Here is a 21,283-nt window from a genome sequence, read left to right as displayed (position 1 = left end):
AGGGAGGGGAAAGAAGCGAGTTGAGGAAGCTGCCAGGATTTATTACGACCAAGACGGAGATGGAGCCATCACAGAGGAATGTGAATGAAACACTGACCTCACGTCAGAATCCGAAGCCAGAGAAGATCATTCATCTGTGCTGAGGTTCAGAGCAGGAGAGTTTAAAGACTGTCCAAACACCTCATGTAACGTTTCATCTCCATTTGAGCCCACACTGGGAAATATACTGCTGTGCCTTTCAATCACATACAATCAACTCACCTGCCAATCACGTTCTTGCCACACAGACTCAATACTATGACAAAGTTCAGCTGCATTTATCAGCACACCAGTGAGTCTGTCTCCATCTTAAACTAAACACTGATACTAGATGTTTTGCTGAATCCCCTCTTCGTCCTCCTGCCTCCTCACTGCTCCTTTAACTAAACCCACCCTTGACATTTACTGTAGGGGAGGTTAGGATTTTTTTTCAAAGACTCTTGGGAAGAAGCACACAGACTTAGTGGATCTCTCCAAGGTGAGGGACAATGCATTTTCCAGAGGAGCTCAACTTTAAGCTGTAAAACAGAGATGCTGACATGCAACGAAGAGCCACAACACATTACCTGTAAACTAGCTTCATTTTCTCAGGCTCCTGCTGCAACAACATTGCATGTGCACAGTCCTGTGTCTACACTTTAGGTTACATTCTGATAAGTATAGTTTTAGTCTTGTCATGGAGGAAATGGTCTGCATGGCAGGGGCCTTATTGAGTCAGACGTCTCCCGTTTTACATTAAATTGCAGGAGCCTGAATTCAATTTTCAAGGATTTTTGTTCAAGGAACATCCCCCACCTTCCTTTATTTCTGCAGGACATGTTTTATGAACCATTTACGGCAGCTTGGAGTGATCTCTCTTTTCCTAATGCATTTTTATGCTACATACAAAGTTTGGCACCACAGCGTTGTCCGACAGTCCATCTGCCAGCGCCTCACTACCTGACAACAATAAAAGTCCCTGAACCGAAAAGGGTTGTTCACATTAAAGTGCAGCTTGTTGTTTTCATTCCTGTACAGCTTTAACAAAATGCAGTGTGTTAATCATGTTTTTTTAAATGGCGTGGGAGCCGTGGAGCCATCCACTGACTCTCCACATCATAACCTGAGGGAAAACCACCTGTTGTTTTCTCATCACTGCTGAGACAAAAGCAGCGGTGCCCAATCCTGGTCCTCAAGAGCTACTCTCCTGTTGGTTTTCCAACTTTCCCTGCCGATTAACTTGATCAGATGCGTCAGTTAGCTGCTGATTGACTGAAAACACCTGGTCAAGCTATTCAGTGTTCACTGGGGCAGGGAGAGTTGAAAAGCAGCAGAACATTGGTTCTCGAGGACCAGGACTGGACACCCCTCCTCTAGAATGAGGTGAGCGTGTAGTTACCCTTCTGGTTCAGGTTCTGTCATTGGCCCTTGTGACAACATGAAAGAGTTGAATCAGCTGATTCACACCTTCCACATCCCAAAACTCCCACACCTTAAGCATGCAAGGAGCCTGGATGTTAGAAAGAAACATCCGACCATGCCACTCCTGTCCAGTTCAGAAACTATTCAGTTCAGCAACTGGCCGCCAACGCTGCCTTACTAAAGTTTTCACATGGGAATTCAAATAGTTTCCTGGTATTTATCAAATGCCAAGTAACAGAGCACACAGGCCTGTGTGGCAGCACTGGCACGAACAGATACCAACAAATGAAACCCCCACCACCACAACAATAAATACATTTCATTTTAATTGTTTACTTCATTGTCACTTTGTAAAGTGGTCATTAAATGCCTGCTTTGAGAAGCAACCACCTCAAAAAATCCAAGACTTTAATAACTGCCAGCCTTTTAAAAAGGATGCAATTAAGTAGGAAGTGATAAATATCCAAAATGTTTGATAGTTGATGGCAGAAACGCACCGCAGTTCTGGCACCAGTTATTTAGTTACAGCTTTAATTTTGAGCATCACCGTCAGCTCCAACTTTCAAAGATATTGGCTGCATGATAACAGTCACTGGCATGTACTCGTACAAACGACTTTCCTGGTATTCTGTTCATTTTCATTATCAGAGTTTGGGAGTTGAAAAAAGAATAAAAGAGCACATAAAGCCCAGCTGGTGGCCCAAAGGCCTTACACGCTGGGCTTTGCCACCATTTCAGCTTCCATTTATAGTGGCAGAACTTCCTGCCATTGTGTGCCAGGAAAACCCAGGCCCTGCTGGCTGCAGTCTAATGTCCTGCCTGCGTTACCCTGCCAGCCTCAAACATGAGACAAACACACTCTGATGGCAGAGTGTGCTACTACTAAGCAGTGTGTGGCCAGGCCTCTTTGCTTTAACAATAAAACAAAGCCAATAAAACCTTTTGTTGAACTAGTCAGAACTAAACAAGTGGCCAGAGGTTCTGCACTAAGAAAAGGTTATGGATCCCAGAACTCACTTGAGAATATACTTGAGACTGGAAAGTTTCTGAGCAGGGAAAACTCCTGTCTGTGAACATCACACAGGAAGCGCTGTCAGACGTGCTATAGAGGAAGCGCTTCATTCTTGCATCTCGTCATTCAGATGCTCAGAGCACAAGATACAGATTAGAGCTCCAGCTTCCTTCAGGTCTAATGCACCTTAGAAAAGGTGGCACAGACTCATTTAGTCGCCAACACCAAGAGCTTGAAAGTCAGCCATTAGTACTGTACACTCAAGCACTTCAGTGGTTATCAGCTACTGCACCACTCTTTAACTTTAACTGTACACATCTTTTACATGAAGCAGAGCTGCAACTCCAAATCAAATCGCCTTTATTAAAATGATGCCTGCTTTTATTAAACAGAACTTTACAAAAATGCATTACATCTATTGGCAGTTTCCATTTAACTCCAAGATTTAGAAATAAAAGTCAAACTTTCTTAATTTTCAAAAATGCATAATAAACCATAATTTATTGTATCTAATAAAGTCCAACAACTCGTTTGCATAACATTTCTGTTTTGGCCAAACCAGCATAATAAGACTTTATTAGTAACAGAGAAGGCTGGAACGCACACTTTAACTAGAAACCCTGTTTTCCTGCTGTACTTATATTTTCAGAATAAACGTGTGAATGAAAACGTTAAGATATTTATAAAGTCGTGTCCAAGCACCACAGCAAAGGCTGGAGAAAATAAACTTATCCCCACAACCTCGAAGCCAAACATGTTCACCATTATAGTGTTGGCCTTTAATGCTGCAACGGTGGAAACAGCAAACATGCTGAAACGTATCAGCTCCATATAAAAATACCAGTGTCATTAACAAACTTTAAGTAAATTTAAACTCTTAACAATAAAAACGCAAAAGCTATGTAACAGAGGTTATCCCGTAAAATCAAAACTATAAATAAATCATTAAAAGTAACCGTTACACACTCATGCAGGTAAGAAAGCAAGAACCCCAATCAACACGCGCTAAAGTTGCACATCTGTAATTTATCATGAGAAAATAAGTTCACGCACATAAACAGTCACATAATGCGCACTGGTAAGATACAGTGAGCACGGGCACTGATCAAGCTTCAGCAACATCTTTAAAAGTCAAAGGAGCAGCACATGTGTTAGCATGAAGTAGCCAACATACCTTGATGAAACGAAGTAGTAGCAAAAAAAACTCTGCTGGAGAGAGGAATTCAAGCTGCAAACACGTCCCCTGGAAACTAGTGGCTCTGGGTTGATGGGGTTTTGTTTCCTCCGACTGCAACAAGGAAGGAGCAACTAAAGCAAATGTGCCAGCTAGGTAGCTAGCGTAATTGGTCCGCCATATTGGAGAGGTGCGTTCGATTCAGAGTGGCTACGCGCAAGTGGGCGGAGCTAATTTCTGCTGGAGACGAGAGGTACTGTATAGGCAGGTATTAAAAGTATGAATTAATTTATTCTTGCTTTGAATCTGAATCGAAGAGTAATAATTAGATTTGGACACAGCACCTGTGTCCTGGAGGAACGTTGTTTTGTCTCACTGTATCATGAAAAGTATATGGTTCAAATGACAATTAAAGGCTACTTGACTTGACTTTTGTTATCTGTGGGGGGACATGGCTCGTTTTAGGACTGGACTAAATAGGGTTCAAGCAGCAGTTGTGAACATCCAGAAACGGAAACAAACCCTCGGTTAACTGAGCAGAATGAACAGGTCAAACACAACAACTGTCAGTGATGCTGCCGAGCTCCTCCACACAGTCCACCATCCGAAGAACGGAAACGCAGAAATCCTCCAAATCATCACAGGGAACCCCCTGAGAACCAGCTAAGAATTCAGCACATAAGGCAAGTTTTATTTACTGCCATAATAAGCTAATAGGAGCAATTATTGGAATCTCTATCTTGGAAAACTAGGCTGCAAAGGTTATGGCTACAAACAGTCCAGTCAGCTCACGGTTCTGCAGAGCTCCAGGCCGTAACGCTGACACCGGCGTCTCCCCTCCAACTTTGATTACTTGAATATCTTTACGTCTCTGATAAATCAGCTGGCCTTTTCCAGCTAAAGTAGCTTTCCACTCCTATAGCCAGAGAGGACGGGAGGACCAGTAAAGCCATCACAACACATTATGCGTGCGCTCACTCAACATAACGGCGTGAAGCCCAGGAATTTACTGCTATCTGTTAACCTTGGAGCCACCTCCGCTTGCTAAGTAGTAAAAACCTAAATGTGGAGCGTCCGGACTGTGGGACAGATGGAAAGTCAGACGTGCATCTGATCAGACGATGTGTTTGCTGACACTGTTCAGCAAAGACAGGAACTATGCAAAAAATTAGGCCCTTTGAAGGGTGTCATAAAAATAACTGGACCAAATCCAAGACCGACTTGTTCAAACGCTCGGAACCATTAATAGATCCCATAATTGCTAGATAGACTGGTCTCATTCAGAACTATTTTGACAGTCCACACCCTGCTGCCAAATCTCTATAAATCTTTTTTCCAAGCGGCTCCGAAGGCCCGTCTCCAGGCTGCACCTCCCCGTCCACTAAGACAATTTTGAAGTATCAGCGTGTATTTAATATCCTAAAAGACCTGAAATCAAACAAGAGGAAGATGCTGCGTCCAAAAAAAGCATAATGTGAGAATAGAATACAAACCAGGTGCAGAATCTGGAGCCTCTTCACAAGAGTCTCACCACTGAATTTAATCGCACCAAAATATTCCTACAAATCCAGCTGAACTTTGAGAGACTTTCCCTTATATGATGATACGCCGTCTGTATCTGCAGGCTCTTACACATAAATTAGAACCAATCATGGATCAGATGTTTTTAGTGAAATCAAATGTTGCTTTGTTTTGAAATGGAACTGACCTTCACACACATAATGTGCACTTATACAAATACATCAACACTGGATGTAATTATCAGGTTTGACTGTTTCTGAAATTCATTTGTTTCCATTAATGATTTATTACCACAACTGCACCACCCATTGTTTAAAGCTGAAAGACGACTATATAAACAACTCAGACATAGATGTGATCAACAGAATATTTACATGCTATTAATGACAGACAGACAGATAGCTTAAATATACTGGAGTTTCCCAAGAATTATTTAAAGATAAGTATGATTTAAACAGAGGTTGTGTAAAACTGATAAAATAACAGTTGGCAATATAAAGAACAGAACTCAATAAATAGACCATAAGTAGAAATAAACTGGACTAATGCCTCATAGAAAGGATACGTTTGATTAACAACGCCATGTTATCCATCCTAACTGCACAAGGGTCTACAAGCACTAAGTCACAGGCTCCAGGTCCAAAGCAAAGCTCTAAAGGAGACAGATTGTTGAGTGTTATGTCAGAATATCCCATTAATTATGGGACAATTCAGCAGCAGGGCTTTTATAGCAGATTTCATTGGTTTAAATAAAATAAACTTTAGCTCTATTTAAATTTCTATCTGTGGAACTGTGTTGAAGCGTGTGAAGTGTTGTGCAGCAGGATTCCAGTACCTCACGGTCCCAGTGGTGGATCAGATAGTGAGTGTGTTTACAGTCTGACTGACTGTGTTGACCTGTGGACGTTCGCTAAGGACATCACCCTGCAGGACAACACACCGTTCCCAGGATCGATATTACCCATATGCAGGATTTGAAGATACTTTTTAAAGCAAAGTGAAGGAGAGAGGCTTTTTACAGTATGTTGGATGCCATTTTATAGGACTTTCCAAAAGCTTCCCCCGTTCTCGGAGTTTAGAGCAGTGAGCTTTCCCAGCTGTAGATATAAACGGATCAAACCGGCAGGACCTGCAGTAATTAAGCCAAAGCTACAGTATTGTGGCGAACTGTGTGGGCTGAGAGACGACGCTCTGCAGAGGTGAGCCTGGGTGGCGCAGAGTCAGACGAGGGCTTGTTTCGCATGGATTCCATTAGTTATTGACTCTTCCCTCTCTTGAAGTATCACATGCAGGACAGCATTATCATCCCATGCATAAATAAGAGGCTGAAAGTGAGCCTGAAGAGGCATCTGCTTACATTGGCAGAGGCTGCGAGACAGAGGCGGGGGGTTCAGCGGTGGGTCAGCCACGATAGCAGCGTTTGAAGGCAGCCTGAACCTCAGCATCGGCCCAGAGCTGCACAACCTTCACTTCACGCATGGTTTCATGGCGGACGCTGCAGGGAGAGGAAGGTTTGGCCGGCTCTGACTGATCAACACGCAGACGTGGTCTGGATCCACCAACCTGCTCAGGCTGAAGCACAACACACACAGGAAAGGTTTCACACCTTCTAGTGTCAAACACATTCATGCTAAACGCTTGTATCTGACTCGTTCTGACCATAGAAAGAACCTTAACTTTCTGCCCTTTCCTCCCTTTCTAAACTCACAACCTGCACCACCCAAGACAACTGCAAGGACTAATCTGTAGAGACACTTATTGGAAGTTGCTGCGTTCCCCTCTGCAACTTGGATGGAAATTACAATTAAGTCATTATTTGGCATTTTAACATCCATATGACATCAACACTGACCAAGGAAAACATTCGAACCGGAGAGAAGTTGTGGGTTATTATTGTAACCGTCTACGCCTGAAACGGGTGATTATGAACTGGAATTTGATGAATCGGAGCGTGTAATAAAAACTAAACTGGAAACCACAAGAGAACAAAAGATGTCTCCGAGTCAAATGACAGGCCGAAGGTTGTCTGGGCGACGTGTTGAAAACGTGTGGGAGACGACAGCGGAGGATCACCGGCCCTGCGGTTTCTAACGCCGAGGCGACAGAGACGGAGAAGGAGGCGGCTTTCATGTTGCGTGGGAACGTCATCTTTAAAGCTCATTACAATCAGGGCTGGCCGGCCAGCCAGTGGAAACTGTAACCAAGCGGAGCAGGTTCGATTCCCAGCAGGCAATAAACCCAGTGTATAGACACCCAATAACCCAGTAAGGGTTAATGGGAGAAAAGGATGCAGGGGGATTGTTTTCAAATCTGGAGCTCCTGCTCTGTCTGCTTAAAAACAATGTTTCTGAGGATGCTGGGAAAAGAGCCGTGCTCCAAGCTGATCCCGTCTGATTCCCAGTCCAAACAGACAGAGCAGAGCGGCTGCAGCGCTGACCTGAGCACCGTCACCAGGCCGGGCCACTGGAACCAGAACCTGCCGGGCCGACGTGTGAAAGTCATCCTGGCCGCTGTTTCACTCCTCTCCCTGAATCATCGCTCGTTAGCGTTATCGCGTTAGCTTAATTATCAGTGACGGGTCTCATGGCTGCACGAGTGCTGATGCTCGACGTGACATCAGGGCTGAGATGTTGCAGACGCTGAGTTGACAGTTCAGCGACGTGGATCAAACTGCGGCGACCTCCAAACGTTTTGCTGTGCGTCCAAACGTGAGCTCAGAGAGAAGAGGAGAAAGCAAATATTTACCCACCGCTTTAATTAGTGCTGCAATTTGACTATGAAATTAAGCATCTCCATCATAACTCAAACAGGGAAATGATGTAAAAATAGCAACAATGTGGAAGCAATTGATGCTAATTAGGCGTTTATTTATGGTGCAATAATTGGGCGCATTTGAATTGTTGATGATGTTTTTTCTGCTTGTGTCCCCCGTTGCCCTCCTTCTCAGAGAAGATCAAAGCCTGAGCTGGAACCGGCGCTAATGGTGCGTGGCTGTCATCGCGAGCCTGAGTGGCTGAGGCCTCCAGCCAAAGACAAACAGCCATTTTGGGGTCTACGTGGACACAGTTGCAGCTCCGCTCTCCGGGTTTCGCGTTAAACCCGCTGTTCTGCGTCTGAACCACTGGACTGTTGGCAGACGCAGGTGGAGCAGCTAAGTCAGAAACAGCAGGTAGGATCCAGAAGCGTGGCCTCGTGACCCGCGCCGGTCTCTGAGCGCCGGCACCGAGGGCTCCAACGGGAGAAATGATGTTTTGTGTAACACAACAGCGATCGCATGCACGTCATCCCTCCGTCCCAGCGGCCGGCCCACCCACAGACGCTCTCCTCCAAAACCCAATCTGCTTTTTCCCTTTTCTCCCTCGCTTTGCTTTGCGCGGCCGTAGCCTCAGGCACAGCGTTTACAGTCTCCCTCCTGAATTTGAATGAGCCAAAATGGTGCAGCCCAGACTGAGCACAAGAAACAAGGTGCATTATGTAGGTGGGAGGTACCGTGCCATTGAGGGACAATTAGCATGAAGCCCAGACCTTTGGAAATGGTGCGGAGGCTGCCGAGAGCCGGCCTGACAGAATGAAAAGATTAAGACTTGAGAAAAGATAGCAGGGCATGGGAAAACGCAAAGGGAGCCGGCGACTGAAGTGGCCAATGAGCGAAGGAGGGACAATGAGGCAATGAGCGTTTGCTTTGTGTGTGTGTGTGTGAAAATTAATGTGCTCCCGTCAGCTGCCAAGTGTGTGCACATTCCTCATAGCCAGAAAGTGGCAGTGGTTTGTACGTGACGCTTGTTTCCCAGGCGCATACGTGTCAGCCTGTCACCGCAGTGAAAGACGGCCTTTGCAAAGCATTCAACTACCAGATTCCACCAGGTGTTAAACTGGAATGTGTTGCTCAATGGCTGTCATGTGCCAATGGAGGGCCGGCGCGTTAATGCCTTTAATGAGCGATGCATTCACTTGTTGCAGGAATTCCCGTTTGGGGGCGGGTAATAACGGAAGCGGCTCCGTCCAGTGCAGCCGCGTTTACGTCAATGGAGCAGAGCGTCGGTGCTGCTGGTTGTGGATGTGTTCACAGCCTTCGCCGTCGCCTGCAGCCGTCACGGCTAAAAGCCCCCGAGGCTGCAGCCTGGACACCAGGAGGGGCCTCAGAGAGGTCCGAAGGAGGCGCCGCAGCTGTTTACTGTCCTGTAATGTCCACACCTGGACATGGGTCAGCGTGAACGCGGGTCATTTACAACCTGCCGCCGGTGCGTCAGCAGAAACACACACGCGGCTGCGTGGAAGTATGTGGTGATCACACACAGCAGCTGTTTCTGTGCTTCACAGCGTGTCCACGCGGACCTGCAGGCGTGGAGATGGGGGAAAAAGCCGCCATCTTGTCCACTCACCTGCTGCTGGGACTGTTTTGTGTTGATTACTTGATTTTGCCATGAACCCGTTGTGTTTGGCTGCATTTCTGGTCCGAGGCACAGAACTGTAAGGCGTCTGCTACCGTAGCAGGACGGACCGGAGGAAGATGAAACCTGCAGAACCAACGTGACGCTTCTAAATGTTTTTATTGCCTGTGAAATTAGCTTAGCGTGTTTGTGTAACCTGAAGGAGGCGCACACGGAGGAAACCTTGCTCCTTCAACAAGCAGCTGAATCCCTGCTCTCTGCTGCTGCCGTGTTCCTGCGCTCTGATCCTCTCGATTTCATTCATCTTTATCGTCCCTGCGGGAAATTCTCTTTGTAGCCAGATGCATAAAAGCATATAACACAAATACACAAGGCTCCCGAGTCATAAATCCGTGTCTCCAGCATCCGTAAAGGCGCGTTACAATAAAAGCAAGACGGTTCTTGTGCGACTTTATAATGAAGAAGAAATGGAACCAACCCTTATTTAAATCACGTTAAAGTTTTTCACATCTGCAGAAGAAGAGCCCTCCCCCTCGGCTGCTGGTCTCTGACTGTGGTTTGGGTCAAACAACAGCAGCCTCCTCTTTGTTTTACTGAAGTGGGACCTCAGCAGCTGAAGCAGCATTGTTTTCAGTTCTCAGTAATCGTCTCCTGAACCAGTGGAATGAAGGAAAATCGCTACTGTCCTGACCAGACCTGACACACGCACACAAGCACACAAGCAAACCCACACACACAAACACACACCCGCACACGCGAACACACACACGCACGCACGCACACACAAACACACAGACGCACACACACATGCACACACACATGCACACACATGCACGCAAGCATGCACGCAAACACACACGCAAGCATGCACGCAAACACACGCACGCATGCACGCAAACACACACGCACGCACACACACACACATAAACACACGCACACACACACACACACACACACAAACACACACGGACACATACACACACACACACACACACGCACGTACGCATGCATGTAGGCACACACAAAATATCATGCAAAATATATTAAAATGATGATAATAAAAGTATAAAATAATACCAGTCGACTGTTCCAGAATGTGGAGTTCACATTAGCAATTCAGTGCAAAACCTGCACATTGGAAAATATGACAAATGCTTGTATTGTGCCTGATTTAAACTGCATCGTGGGTCCACGCCCAGTTTGTAGCTGCAGGGACGGACACTGGTTCTCACATCATGCAGGACTGTGGCTCAAAGGACGCTTCCACAGCAACTCTCCAGATACGAGGAGCAGGTAAAACACAAACATGCGTGACCTTCACACGCGTGCGTCACCGTAAACGGCGAGCAGGGACGCGGTGGGAGCCGCTCTCTTTCCCAACACGCACTGTTAACCAGCACTGAAATCAGCAGCATCTCGCCCAATTAGAAAACAAAACAAAACCCAGAACCTGCTGAAGCAGCAGAAAGTCGCACGCGGGATCAGAACCAGATGTGCGGCCTCTGCCGAGCCTGACAGAGCAGTGACACTCGGAGAGAGGTCTGACGATGACGACGCTGTCTGTTTAGCATCCATCAAACACTTCTATAAATGTCCTCAAGCTGGTGGCAACCAGAGCTGCAGTTAATCCATCCCCACGACGGTACTGGAGGGAAACCACAGCCGGGGAGGAGGACGGGACTGTTGGTGTCTTGCTCACACACACACACACACACACACACACACACACACACACACACACACACACACACACACACACACACACACACACACACACACACACACACACACACACACATCTATCTTTGTCTTTCATTTCCCAACAGCTCCGACTCCTCGCTGAGGCTTTCATGTGTGTTGAAAGGCATCAGATCAGTATTAAAGCACATTTAGGGAAGAAGATCGCAGCTTTGATGCAGATGTGGAACTGAGATATGGAGCAATCACTTGTTGTTTCACATTTAATTTGTCCATCAGAGCTGTAGAGCCCTTTGGAGACTGCGCTAATGAGGGGGGGATTCAGAGCAGGAGGCGAGAAACCAGGACCTCCTGCGGTGTGTGAAAGCAACACTTGGTCCCAACGGTCCAGATCTGATGCTCGCGTGTCCATTGTTGGGGCTGAGGTCAGAGCGGACAGTGCCTGATCTGAGGCACCGCCTGCGAATACACAACAAAGCGTGGACCAGCATTAACTCGTCTGTTGGACTGGACCAAGGTCAGCCTTCACTCCCAGCAGGCATCAACCACTGCAGACTGGGAGAAACGGTCAAACTCACCCAAACATCCACTTTGAGGAAAGGACGTTCAGCACTCACTTTCAGTAGATATGACAGAGAAATAACCAGTGTCAGTGGTCTGTTTGTTGAATTGACTCAATCAAATGACTCAAGTCCCAGGAGTCCAATATGCAGGAGACTTTAAACTGATTTACTGATTCCTGACAAAAACTATCAACACAGAAAGACTCATTACAGGAACAATGATTAAAGGATTGGGACTGAATTACCTGCAAAATGGCTCCATGTGTGAGTTCACAACATTTGATAACGTTTGTTACTGTTTGTTCTGTTGGGATGATATTGACTCACTCACGCACAGTCAAATCAAACAGCCATTAGAGCCATCGACAAGAGTGAAATACGCTCTTTGTTCCAGCAACAAATGTGCTTTTACTTATGCTGCAGATGACACAGAGGCTCCCAACAATCAATCTTCAGAAACAAGTCGCTCGCAGCTCGAAGCCACATCCGTTTAGAAATTCTGAGGGAACCTTAGAGTCAACATGGAGATCACGGTCATGGGAATTATGATTTGATGATGTTCGTGGATTTGCTGTGTCAGCACTCCAGCGAAGCTTCATGGGAAATCAAACAGCGCCTCTTTCACACCTTCATTTAAAACGAATCAGCTCGTTACGTCAGGGATCATTCAGCTGCTGGACAGCTTTGCATAATAGGATAGCGTCTTCTAACCTACCGTTGCCATAGCAACAGACACATACGCCAGCAGACTGATCGCCTCTCTGGCAGTTTCAACAAAGTTTCACCTGGTAGAAGCAGAATTAAGGCAGAGCTGCTGTGTTGGGTTGAATTAAATGGTACAGCTGTCCCTAATAAAGTGGCCACTGAGTGTGAACTGTATCACAGTTGATCTTTAAACACACTAAACCCTGGACAGTCTCCAGACCCCCCCCCCCCCCCCCCCTCCAGAAAAGCAGGAGACAGAGCCCTGTCAGTGTTTTACATCTCATGGGCTGTGGAACAATGTGGTCTTTGTACACGTGCTTCTCGCCCTCATGTACAGGAGGTGGAGGTGGAGGTGGAGGTGGAGGTGGCGGCGCTGCAGGCTTAGTTTAACTCATCTTATTGCAGCATTGGAGCAGTCCCGCCTCCGTCACCACAGCTCTGCAGGACGGAGCGCCGCCGTCACTCTGCGCCGAGGTCACGGCTCCCTGCGTTTTCTCTCGTGGCCTCTTTGCCCCTTGATGACGGAGGAGACAAGCGCGCTCCATAGCTACAGCTAACACAGAGTAGCTCTGCACAATGAGCCAGATGTAAATAATTGTTGAAAGCAATATACTGCCTCGCGTCGCAGAGTCCGCCTGATGTTTAGTTTGGCCGTGAGCGAAGAGGCTCAGGTTCGTTTGGGTCCAGAAATCCGCTTTTGAATGTTTAGATCAGACTCGCATTATTTAAAGACTCAGACTATGGAGCTCACCACCCAAATCATTTTGGTTGGGAGGTAATCTGAGCTTTGAGGTGGCTATTTTTAAAACCCGCTGATGCTTACATGAATCTTAATGAGTTGCTTACCACTGCAGGGAAAGACAAATGCTTCCAAAGCAGCTTTTAAATAAATACTTTTTTATTCTGTTATTGGCTTTTTACAGGTACAAAGCATACAACATGTTATAGTTTTATCAAAAGTGGAAAATACTGATGTTACATATGTAACAAATGTAAAAAATAAGTCTTCAATCTTACTTTCCCCGAAAGTAAGAACATACATTTCAGCATATGAAAATATCCATAGAAACACAGCTTAGGTAATTTAAGTTAATAAACAGTACAAAAATGTAGAAACCATACACGTCAAAGTAACGGACAGGAACAACAACCACAATGAGTCCAAGACTTCTCATGAAATCAAAACAATGTACACATAGAGTTCATAGTGTTTTAGTTGATCATCATCATCATCATCACCTTCACTGTACTCGGCTGCTCGATAAACAACGCTATCCCCTCAAAACCCTCTTCTGCTACCGAAGAGAAGCAGGAGAAAAGTCCTCCCCTGCACTGAATCCTCAAATGTCTGTAAGGCAGGAGACTCCACTAATCCTCACTCCTGGAGTGTTTAACCAGTCTTCTGTGAGAAAACACAGCGGCACAAAGACGGTCAGAGCGCGGGCGGTGGGCGACGCCGCGCGATGCCGTGCGAGCGGCCGCTGTGCTTAACTTCACGTGGACCCTGCGTCCTGTCAGCTACAGGTGCAGCCAGATCAAACACACATGCTTCCTTCTGAGTAAATGAAAATTTGACCCTTAAAAAGACAAGCCAGGATTTTTCTTTTGCTGGACTTCCTTAATGTTATCTAACCGCTTATCTCTCAGCTGTGAATGCGACAGAGCATTTTGGTAAGGAGAGGTAACACAGCTAATAAAGACCAGGAGTGTTTTATCAGGATAACATGAAGGGAGCTTTGCAGTCGCTAAATTGAATTCAGACACGGATTTCTTTGCGTGTGTGTGTGTTTTCCTTCAGCATCAGTGACGTGAGGCTGTGACTGGTAAACCCTCCCACGCTGCTCCACGCGCTGCTGTTCTGCCTTACTGCATTCAAAGTCGTCTTGTTATTTATGAATAATGTAAAAAAAACATGAACGTTCTCCCAAAATATACAGACTTCCTTTTTTCTTTAAAAAATGAGAACTTCATCGTCATCATCATCTACAGCCTCATAATAAATAGTCTCATACATATTGTTCAGCTTCTCCTTCGTTTAGGATGGTCACTGAGCCATCCCCACTGTTCATCTCAATGTCCTTTGCTGCTGCGTTCTCCGGGAGCAAGGCCAAGTCCTTGAACACGTCTACGTAATGTCCAAACCCCGGGCCCCAGTTCATCAGATTGTCCCAGTTGAAGCCCCCGACCTGCTGGCCCAGTTTGTGGGGCAGGGTGTAGTGCTGCTCAGTAGGGGGCATCTGCGACACACCAGGTCCTCCTTCCGCCCTCCGACTGGAGTAGCGCCTCTGCTTGAGCCTCCCGCCGTAGTCCTCGTCGTCAGCGTCTGACTCGTTGACTTGGGAGAGCTTGGGAACCCGGGAGCTGTAAGTCACCGGCTTCTCCCGGTCGTACTCCATCTCTGAGCAGGTGAAGGAGTCGTGCGAGTCACTTTCGGAAGAGGACTCTGGGGCCGGGATGCCGTCAGCAGGGTTGCGGACCCTTGACAGCGGCCTGCGGCAGTCCTCCTCCGAGCTGGAGCGCCCGTGGTCGGCGCTGCAGATGCTGGGGTTGCGTGGGCGCGGCGTGTTCAGCCGCTCCACCTCCTCGATGGACAGCCCCACCGGAGGCCCCGTCTCCAGCGGGATCTGCTCGATCGGCTGCTTCAGCCGACTGCCGGGCCGGGACGTGTGGCCGTGGCCGGCCATGGTCTGCGGGCTCTTGCTGCGCCTCCCGAGCCTGGTGGCATAGTTGAACATGGGCGGAGGCTGGCACATGTCGTTGTGTAAATCCATTGGGCTGCCGTCACGGCGGGCTAGGTTGAGTTCTCTGGTTGGGGTGTTTCGGTAAAACGAGGAGGGCTTGGTAAACGGGGCCGGGGAGTGTCTAGAGAGGGGATTTGGGGTGGGGCAGGCGGAGTGGGAGTGACTGAGGGGTGTGGACCTTAGTGCCTGGGTGTACTGGGGTTGGTAGGTGTAGCTGGTGGCTCCCAGCGGTAGCGGCGACTGTCTGGCGAAGCCCAGCGGGCTGTGTCTCTGGATGGAGAACTTTGGCGTGTGGCTGCGGAACTGCTTGTAGTGCTGGATGATGTCTGCATCCGAGGGAGCTATGCTGCTGGCATTGTCTATGTCGTAGTGCTCAATGTCAGCCTCTTGGCCGTTGCAGGGAGCACAGGGAGCACTGGGGATGGTCTCATTGTTGTGCGGAATGTCTGTTTCATCGTAAATCAGATACGGGTTCTCCCTCTCGATGATGTCAGGTTTGGGGTTCCCTTCCGGTTGTTTCCTTACAGTCATGTCATCCCCGTACGGAGGGATGTTATCCGGGTCGTCAAACGCAACATTCTCGCTGCCCTTCTTCTTTTTCTTCTTCTTCTTTTCCTTGGGCTTCTTCTCCTTGGGTTCCTTTGGCACTTTGGTCTTGTTGCGGCCCTTGCAGTGGTTGCACAGGATCAGGCTGAGAACCACCAAGGCGAGAACTGTGGCACAGCTGCCCACGATGGCAGGCACGGCCCAGATAGGGAGGACCACTGGCTCTGTTGTGGGGCTGGGGCTGCAGACAAACCCACCGTTGTTGGCCGTTTTGCAGACGGTACCCTGAGGACACTGCACGCCCAGACAGGCCACCAAGGTCTCACAAGCCTTTCCTGTGTAGAACTCGGAGCATACACAGGTGAAACCTGAGTGGGGCTCTGGCACGCAGCTGCCGTGGTTTTGGCAGGGGTTGGAGGCACAGTCACCAGGTGGCACACACTGGTACGTGTACCACTGGTTGACACACATCAGTCCATCCCAGCACGGGTTGCTTTCACACAGGTTGGGACCTCTGCAGCCGATCTTCACAGAGGAACTGGTCGTAGTCAAGGTAACAAGACTGTGTTCTCCAGTGAATGGCAGATTCTCCCCGTTGTATTTCACATACGCCAAGCAACCATCGAAACCTGCAAGAGAGCAGGAAAGAGAAAAGAAAGTGCCGTCAGCAGATAACAAGGACACAGGAGCAGAGAATCAACTAGGGTCACCACCAGACTGATGGCTTTTCAACATGTCCGCCGATGCTGCAGCACTTCCCTTAATAACAGGAACTGGGAGCTATAATCAGCTCTAAAGGGATTTAGTTTAGACCGGTAATTGGTTCAAGCTTAGGAGAAAAACACAAACAACAAACAAGTTAAATCTTCTTAAAATTAAAAATAGATACAGTATAGATTTTACAACTGGGCTGACTCAGTCGCTGTGAGAGAAGGAACACAAAATATTTCGAACAGAGAATCCATCGTCAGTGCCATTATAGCTTCAAGACTCACATCTGTGTTGGGTGAAGTCTAATTCAATCAACTGCACCAATCTAAATAGATTTTTATTGAATTTATTCCAGTGCAGATTAAATCCATTTGTGTCTTTTCATTAGCGAGTACACAACAGGACGAGGCTGTTGGTGCACGAGGCAGCGAGGGCTGCTCACCAGGCAGTCTGCCACTGACCTGCGTGCTCACGCTGTATTTGTTTTGAAATACGCCCCAGTCCTTAAAAGAGGTCAACACATCACTAATCACGCCTATTTTTTACCATATTAGTCCACAGCATTAGCTTTAGCTTCTCCCGTCCCGGAAAGTCTACAATAGACTGTGTTGCATTACCTCCTGGGAACCTTCTTCCAACTGTTCCCAACTTGTGCTCCAGGACATCTGATCTGTGATTCAGCTTTAAACTAGGATGCGAGTGCATAGGAATGAGACAGAAACACTAAACGTCCTAAAAAGGTGGACGCTCCAACACCAAGTCAAATTAAATTAGCATTAGTTATTTTGTCCAATAAATGATCCTCTGATAAAAAAACATTTGTTTAAGCTCGCTACAGTAAATTCAAAGCAGGTAAATCTCAGCCGTGTCAAACAGAAACAGATTTCTGGGTTTGTCCAGTTGGACGGACACCAAATATGGTCAGACGTCAGAGCAGCGGAGAATTAACTCACTCCCAGGTTCATTAGACCAAACCCTAGAATAAGGTGAGCTGGTGGGTGAAGCTTCTGACACAGTCACATACAAATAAATACAAGGTCCATGGCAAAACGTTCTAATTAGGTTTTTAGACCAAATATATGACGCATGCAAAAACTCCAGTGTTTTCTTATAAAAGGTTTCCAAAGGCCTGAAGAGCCTCAGACGCACTAAAGCTGTCGGACCAAACTCTGGCTTCTTTATGGCCGACTGGCGCTCGCGTCTCCTTAAAAGGAGCACGACCTGTTCCCATCGCATACGTTCGGTCCCGTTGTGTTAAAAAAATGACATTTTGTGTATTATGCGCAGCAAAAATACGATTCCTTCACCGGCCGCTCCCTTCATTTCCAGCCCAAACATCATAAATACTGAACACCGTGCAGTCTCACCTGCTCCAGTCTTCTGCTGAGCCGCCCCGGACGGGATCCCTCCCAGCGACAGGCTCAAAACGCCCAGGCCCCCGAAGTCCTGAGTGGCGTGCTGGACCACCCTGGCGTAGCTGGCGTCCACCCGGATCACGGTGGAGGAGCCGTTCCTGAGCAGCTGCAGCGTGTGCCACTGGCCGTCCGACAGCGCGGCCTCCCCCACCGTCCGCTCCACCTTCCCGCCGACGCCTGCGTCCGACACGTAATGGAGGTTGCCGTTCCTCAGCTGAGGAAACAAACAGGGTTGGAGGTGAGAATTAGCCCAATCAGCTTATTGCATGAATAAATAACAACCGCTTCCAAACGCTGCTTCCTGATTAATGTCAGGATCCATAACTAGACGCGGGAGGAGACGTTCGCCACACTGATTTTAGAATCTGCGGCTGAGGTCAAAGCTCCAAGGCAAAAATGCAGTTCCCTCATAAATCTTCCTCCCAGAGGGTCACGCTGCAGTTAATCACGTTCTCACGACGTATGTGCGTGGCTAATGTTATTCATGCAGGAGAAGATCAGATGTTCACTGGGGCTCAGGCATGAAAGACACGTTTCACACAACACAACACGGCCGCTGGAGGAGGAAAGAACGAGCAGAGGAATGAACCAGGCTCAGACGGTGGCGAACGCTGAGCCTCAACCTCATACGCGTTCTCCCACCTCTATGGAAAAGCAATCCCGTCTTCTCCCTTTCAAAAACCCCAAAATCAGCAATGATAAGTAGCTTCCGGAAGAATTGATTTAAAATGGGAAAAGCGGAAAATCCCTCACGCCAAAGAATACTGAGGGCCTGGAACCTGGAAACCTGGAAAACCAATCATCCAGATTATCTATTAAACAGCTTGTTTCTTATATGTCAGTATATAACTCTCTGGACATATGTACATATCCACTATGTATTCCCCTGCCGCTCCACTTTTCTAGGTTTCATAGCATTTACAATAGTTTTTTGCCCTGTTTAAGAAGCTGGGCTGGTGATTTGATGAGCACCAGAAGCTGTTGAGAGCCAGAAAACAGAACCAGAAGAGATACTGGAAGAAGTGGGAAGGGGCTGATGGTGGTTGTGGTGGTGCTGCGGGAAGAGTCTAAAAGGAAACTTGAAGAGGATTTATCTGTGATCAAATACGTCGACATGAACATTCAACACAATCCAAACGGGAGGACGCCGAATAAACACATACACGCTAATATTACTTCAGATCCATCCGTCCATCATCTGAACCCCTGCATCTGGAGCGGGGGAGCAGAATCCAGAGAGAACCCATGCAAACAGAGCAACGCTGGTGGACCCCCTGCTGTGAGGAGCCACTGCACTCACCTTTACTGTGGTGTAGTTGCTGCTCTCCTGCACATGCAGCAGCGTGCCGGTCTTGCTGCGCGTCCTGAACTTGACCTCCAAGCTGCCGGTAGTGACGGGGTCAGAGGTCACGCCCTGCAGCAGCTGCCTCAGCAGGACGTCGCGTTTAGGGCCCTGCTTCAGCGCGTAGTCCAAGCGGCCGGTGCCATCGAGGGCCAGGGCGGTGTCTGCCGTCATGTCTGTGGGAGGCAAATAATCAGTCCCGAAACGGGCTGAAGCCACCAGCAGGACTGTGGATTCGTACACAAACTGATGGAAGCACCTAAAGGCTTGAAACGCTGCTAAACCTCCACAGGACGACGTCACATGTGTTTAACATTTGCACGTCCTATAAATCTACTGCTTCCTTTTTGAACAAAGGACGTCTCTGCTTGTCGTTCATTGTGCTTCATGTTTACTTTCTCTCTGCACATGGTGATGAGAACGAACAATCCATTTGTATTACATGAAAAGTCCTCTGATCCTGGTTTGTGTCATGAAGCAAACCACCGCATTTCCTACAAAATCAATTCTGATGGCAAACAGAGAGAAGACAGAGAAGAGCTGGATCCTTGTGGAAGTTCCCTGATTTCTCAGTAATGATGTTGATTGTTTCCAGTAATGAAAGGAAGTTTTCAAAGAGACATGGTAAAGATTATTGGTCCAGTTCTATATTACACAGTAGATACATTTAAATTCTGAATAGCTGACTTTATTAAGCTACGTGGTGCAGTTTAATGACTCATGAGGGTTGAATTTAAAATATATTCTTCTTCTTCAGTTCGTGCAACCTCAGCAGAACTGAGAGACTTCAAAGGCAGACACTTACATTTCTCACAGAATTTGCCAGTGAAGCCATCCACACACTGGCACTGCTGCCAAGACCAGTGGTCCAAACAGGTGCCCCCGTGTCTGCAGGGGTTGTTGGTGCAGGCTCCTTCCAGTCTGGGACATCTACACACAGAACCACACAATCGGACGGTTTGACAGGTCAGATGCACAGTTGGCAAAAAGGGGCAGATGAGCTGCAGCTTCCCTCCACGAGCAGCCGTACAAAACAGCCCATAAAGACCCCAGAGGATTAGCATATTAAAAGCTCCGTCCCCGCTTCACTATTCACCAGCGAGCAAGAAAAAGAATCTCCAGATTTCTGCAATTGGTGCCCCTCATCAAAAATCTGCCATTTGTATTAGAAAAAACATCTTTTCACACAGTCCTCAGTGGGTTTGAGAGTGTGAACAGACGCCCCACAGCGAGAGTGGAAGAGGTTAGAGAAGACGGACAGATGGAGGGGGGGGGGGGGGGGGGGGGCACAGACCTGTCAAGGATGCCGTGCGACGCCAGAGCCTGACTGGGCTCCAGCGGGCGCCCGTTGACGGCGAACTCCATGATGCAGCCCACGAAGTCATGGCTGGCGACTTGACCGCGCCGGTGCAGGACGGGTTCTATGGTCCTGACGCCGCCCACAGAGAGCCGGTTGGGCTGAACGTCCAGGATCCTGCACAGCAACACACGCCGTGTGAACATAAGAGTCCACAGAGCCTCATCGGACTCACGGAGGTCAGTGAGTTCCACAATTAAACAAACACACACACACGCACGCACGCACACGCACGCACGCACACACACACACACACACACACACACACACACACACACACACACACACGCACGCACGCACGCACGCACGCGCGCGCGCGCACGCACGCACGCACGCACACACACACACACGCATGCACACACACGCACACACACTCTCTCTCTCTCACACACACACACACACACACACACACACACACACACACACGCACACACACACACACTCTCTCTCTCTCTCTCTCTCTCACACACACACGCACGCACGCACGCACGCACACACACACACACACACACACACACACACACACACACACACGCACGCACGCACGCACACACACACACACACACACCCCAGGCTTTTACCGCACAGGGCCTGGCTCAGCGCTGCCTGTGCATTAGGGAAACAATCACTCTGTCGTTTCATGGCGGTTTACATCACGCTGTACGTT

At 47.9% G+C, this 21,283-nt stretch overlaps 1 protein-coding gene and 1 long non-coding RNA gene across 8 annotated transcripts in view; both read right to left on the bottom strand.

Moving 5' to 3' along the window:
* The window catches only part of LOC121202550 (uncharacterized), a 77,384-nt gene extending 73,520 nt beyond the window's left edge, over positions 1–3,864 (bottom strand). For 5 of the 6 annotated variants that reach the window (XR_008696009.1, XR_008696008.1, XR_008696010.1 and 2 more), the window contains exon 1: positions 3,627–3,864. This is a non-coding gene — a long non-coding RNA (uncharacterized LOC121202550). The remainder of the gene's footprint in view (positions 1–3,626) is intronic. The other variant, XR_005898258.2, reaches the window with a different exon arrangement.
* A 9,520-nt stretch (positions 3,865–13,384) lies between these two features.
* fat4 (FAT atypical cadherin 4) overlaps positions 13,385–21,283 on the bottom strand; it is a 74,581-nt gene continuing 66,682 nt past the window's right edge. For both annotated transcript variants that reach the window (XM_029164903.3, XM_029164904.3), the window contains 5 exons: positions 20,554–20,733; positions 20,065–20,189; positions 19,218–19,435; positions 17,870–18,131; positions 13,385–16,420 (listed from right to left, as the gene is read on the bottom strand). In XM_029164903.3, coding sequence (XP_029020736.1) covers positions 14,511–16,420; positions 17,870–18,131; positions 19,218–19,435; positions 20,065–20,189; positions 20,554–20,733 — 2,695 coding nt within the window. In that variant the 3' untranslated portion in view covers positions 13,385–14,510. The remainder of the gene's footprint in view (positions 16,421–17,869; positions 18,132–19,217; positions 19,436–20,064; positions 20,190–20,553; positions 20,734–21,283) is intronic.

Source organism: Betta splendens, chromosome 10 (genome assembly GCF_900634795.4).
Source record: "Betta splendens chromosome 10, fBetSpl5.4, whole genome shotgun sequence".
NCBI lineage: Eukaryota > Metazoa > Chordata > Actinopteri > Anabantiformes > Osphronemidae > Betta > Betta splendens.
This window is presented reverse-complemented; position numbering and strand designations above follow the sequence as displayed.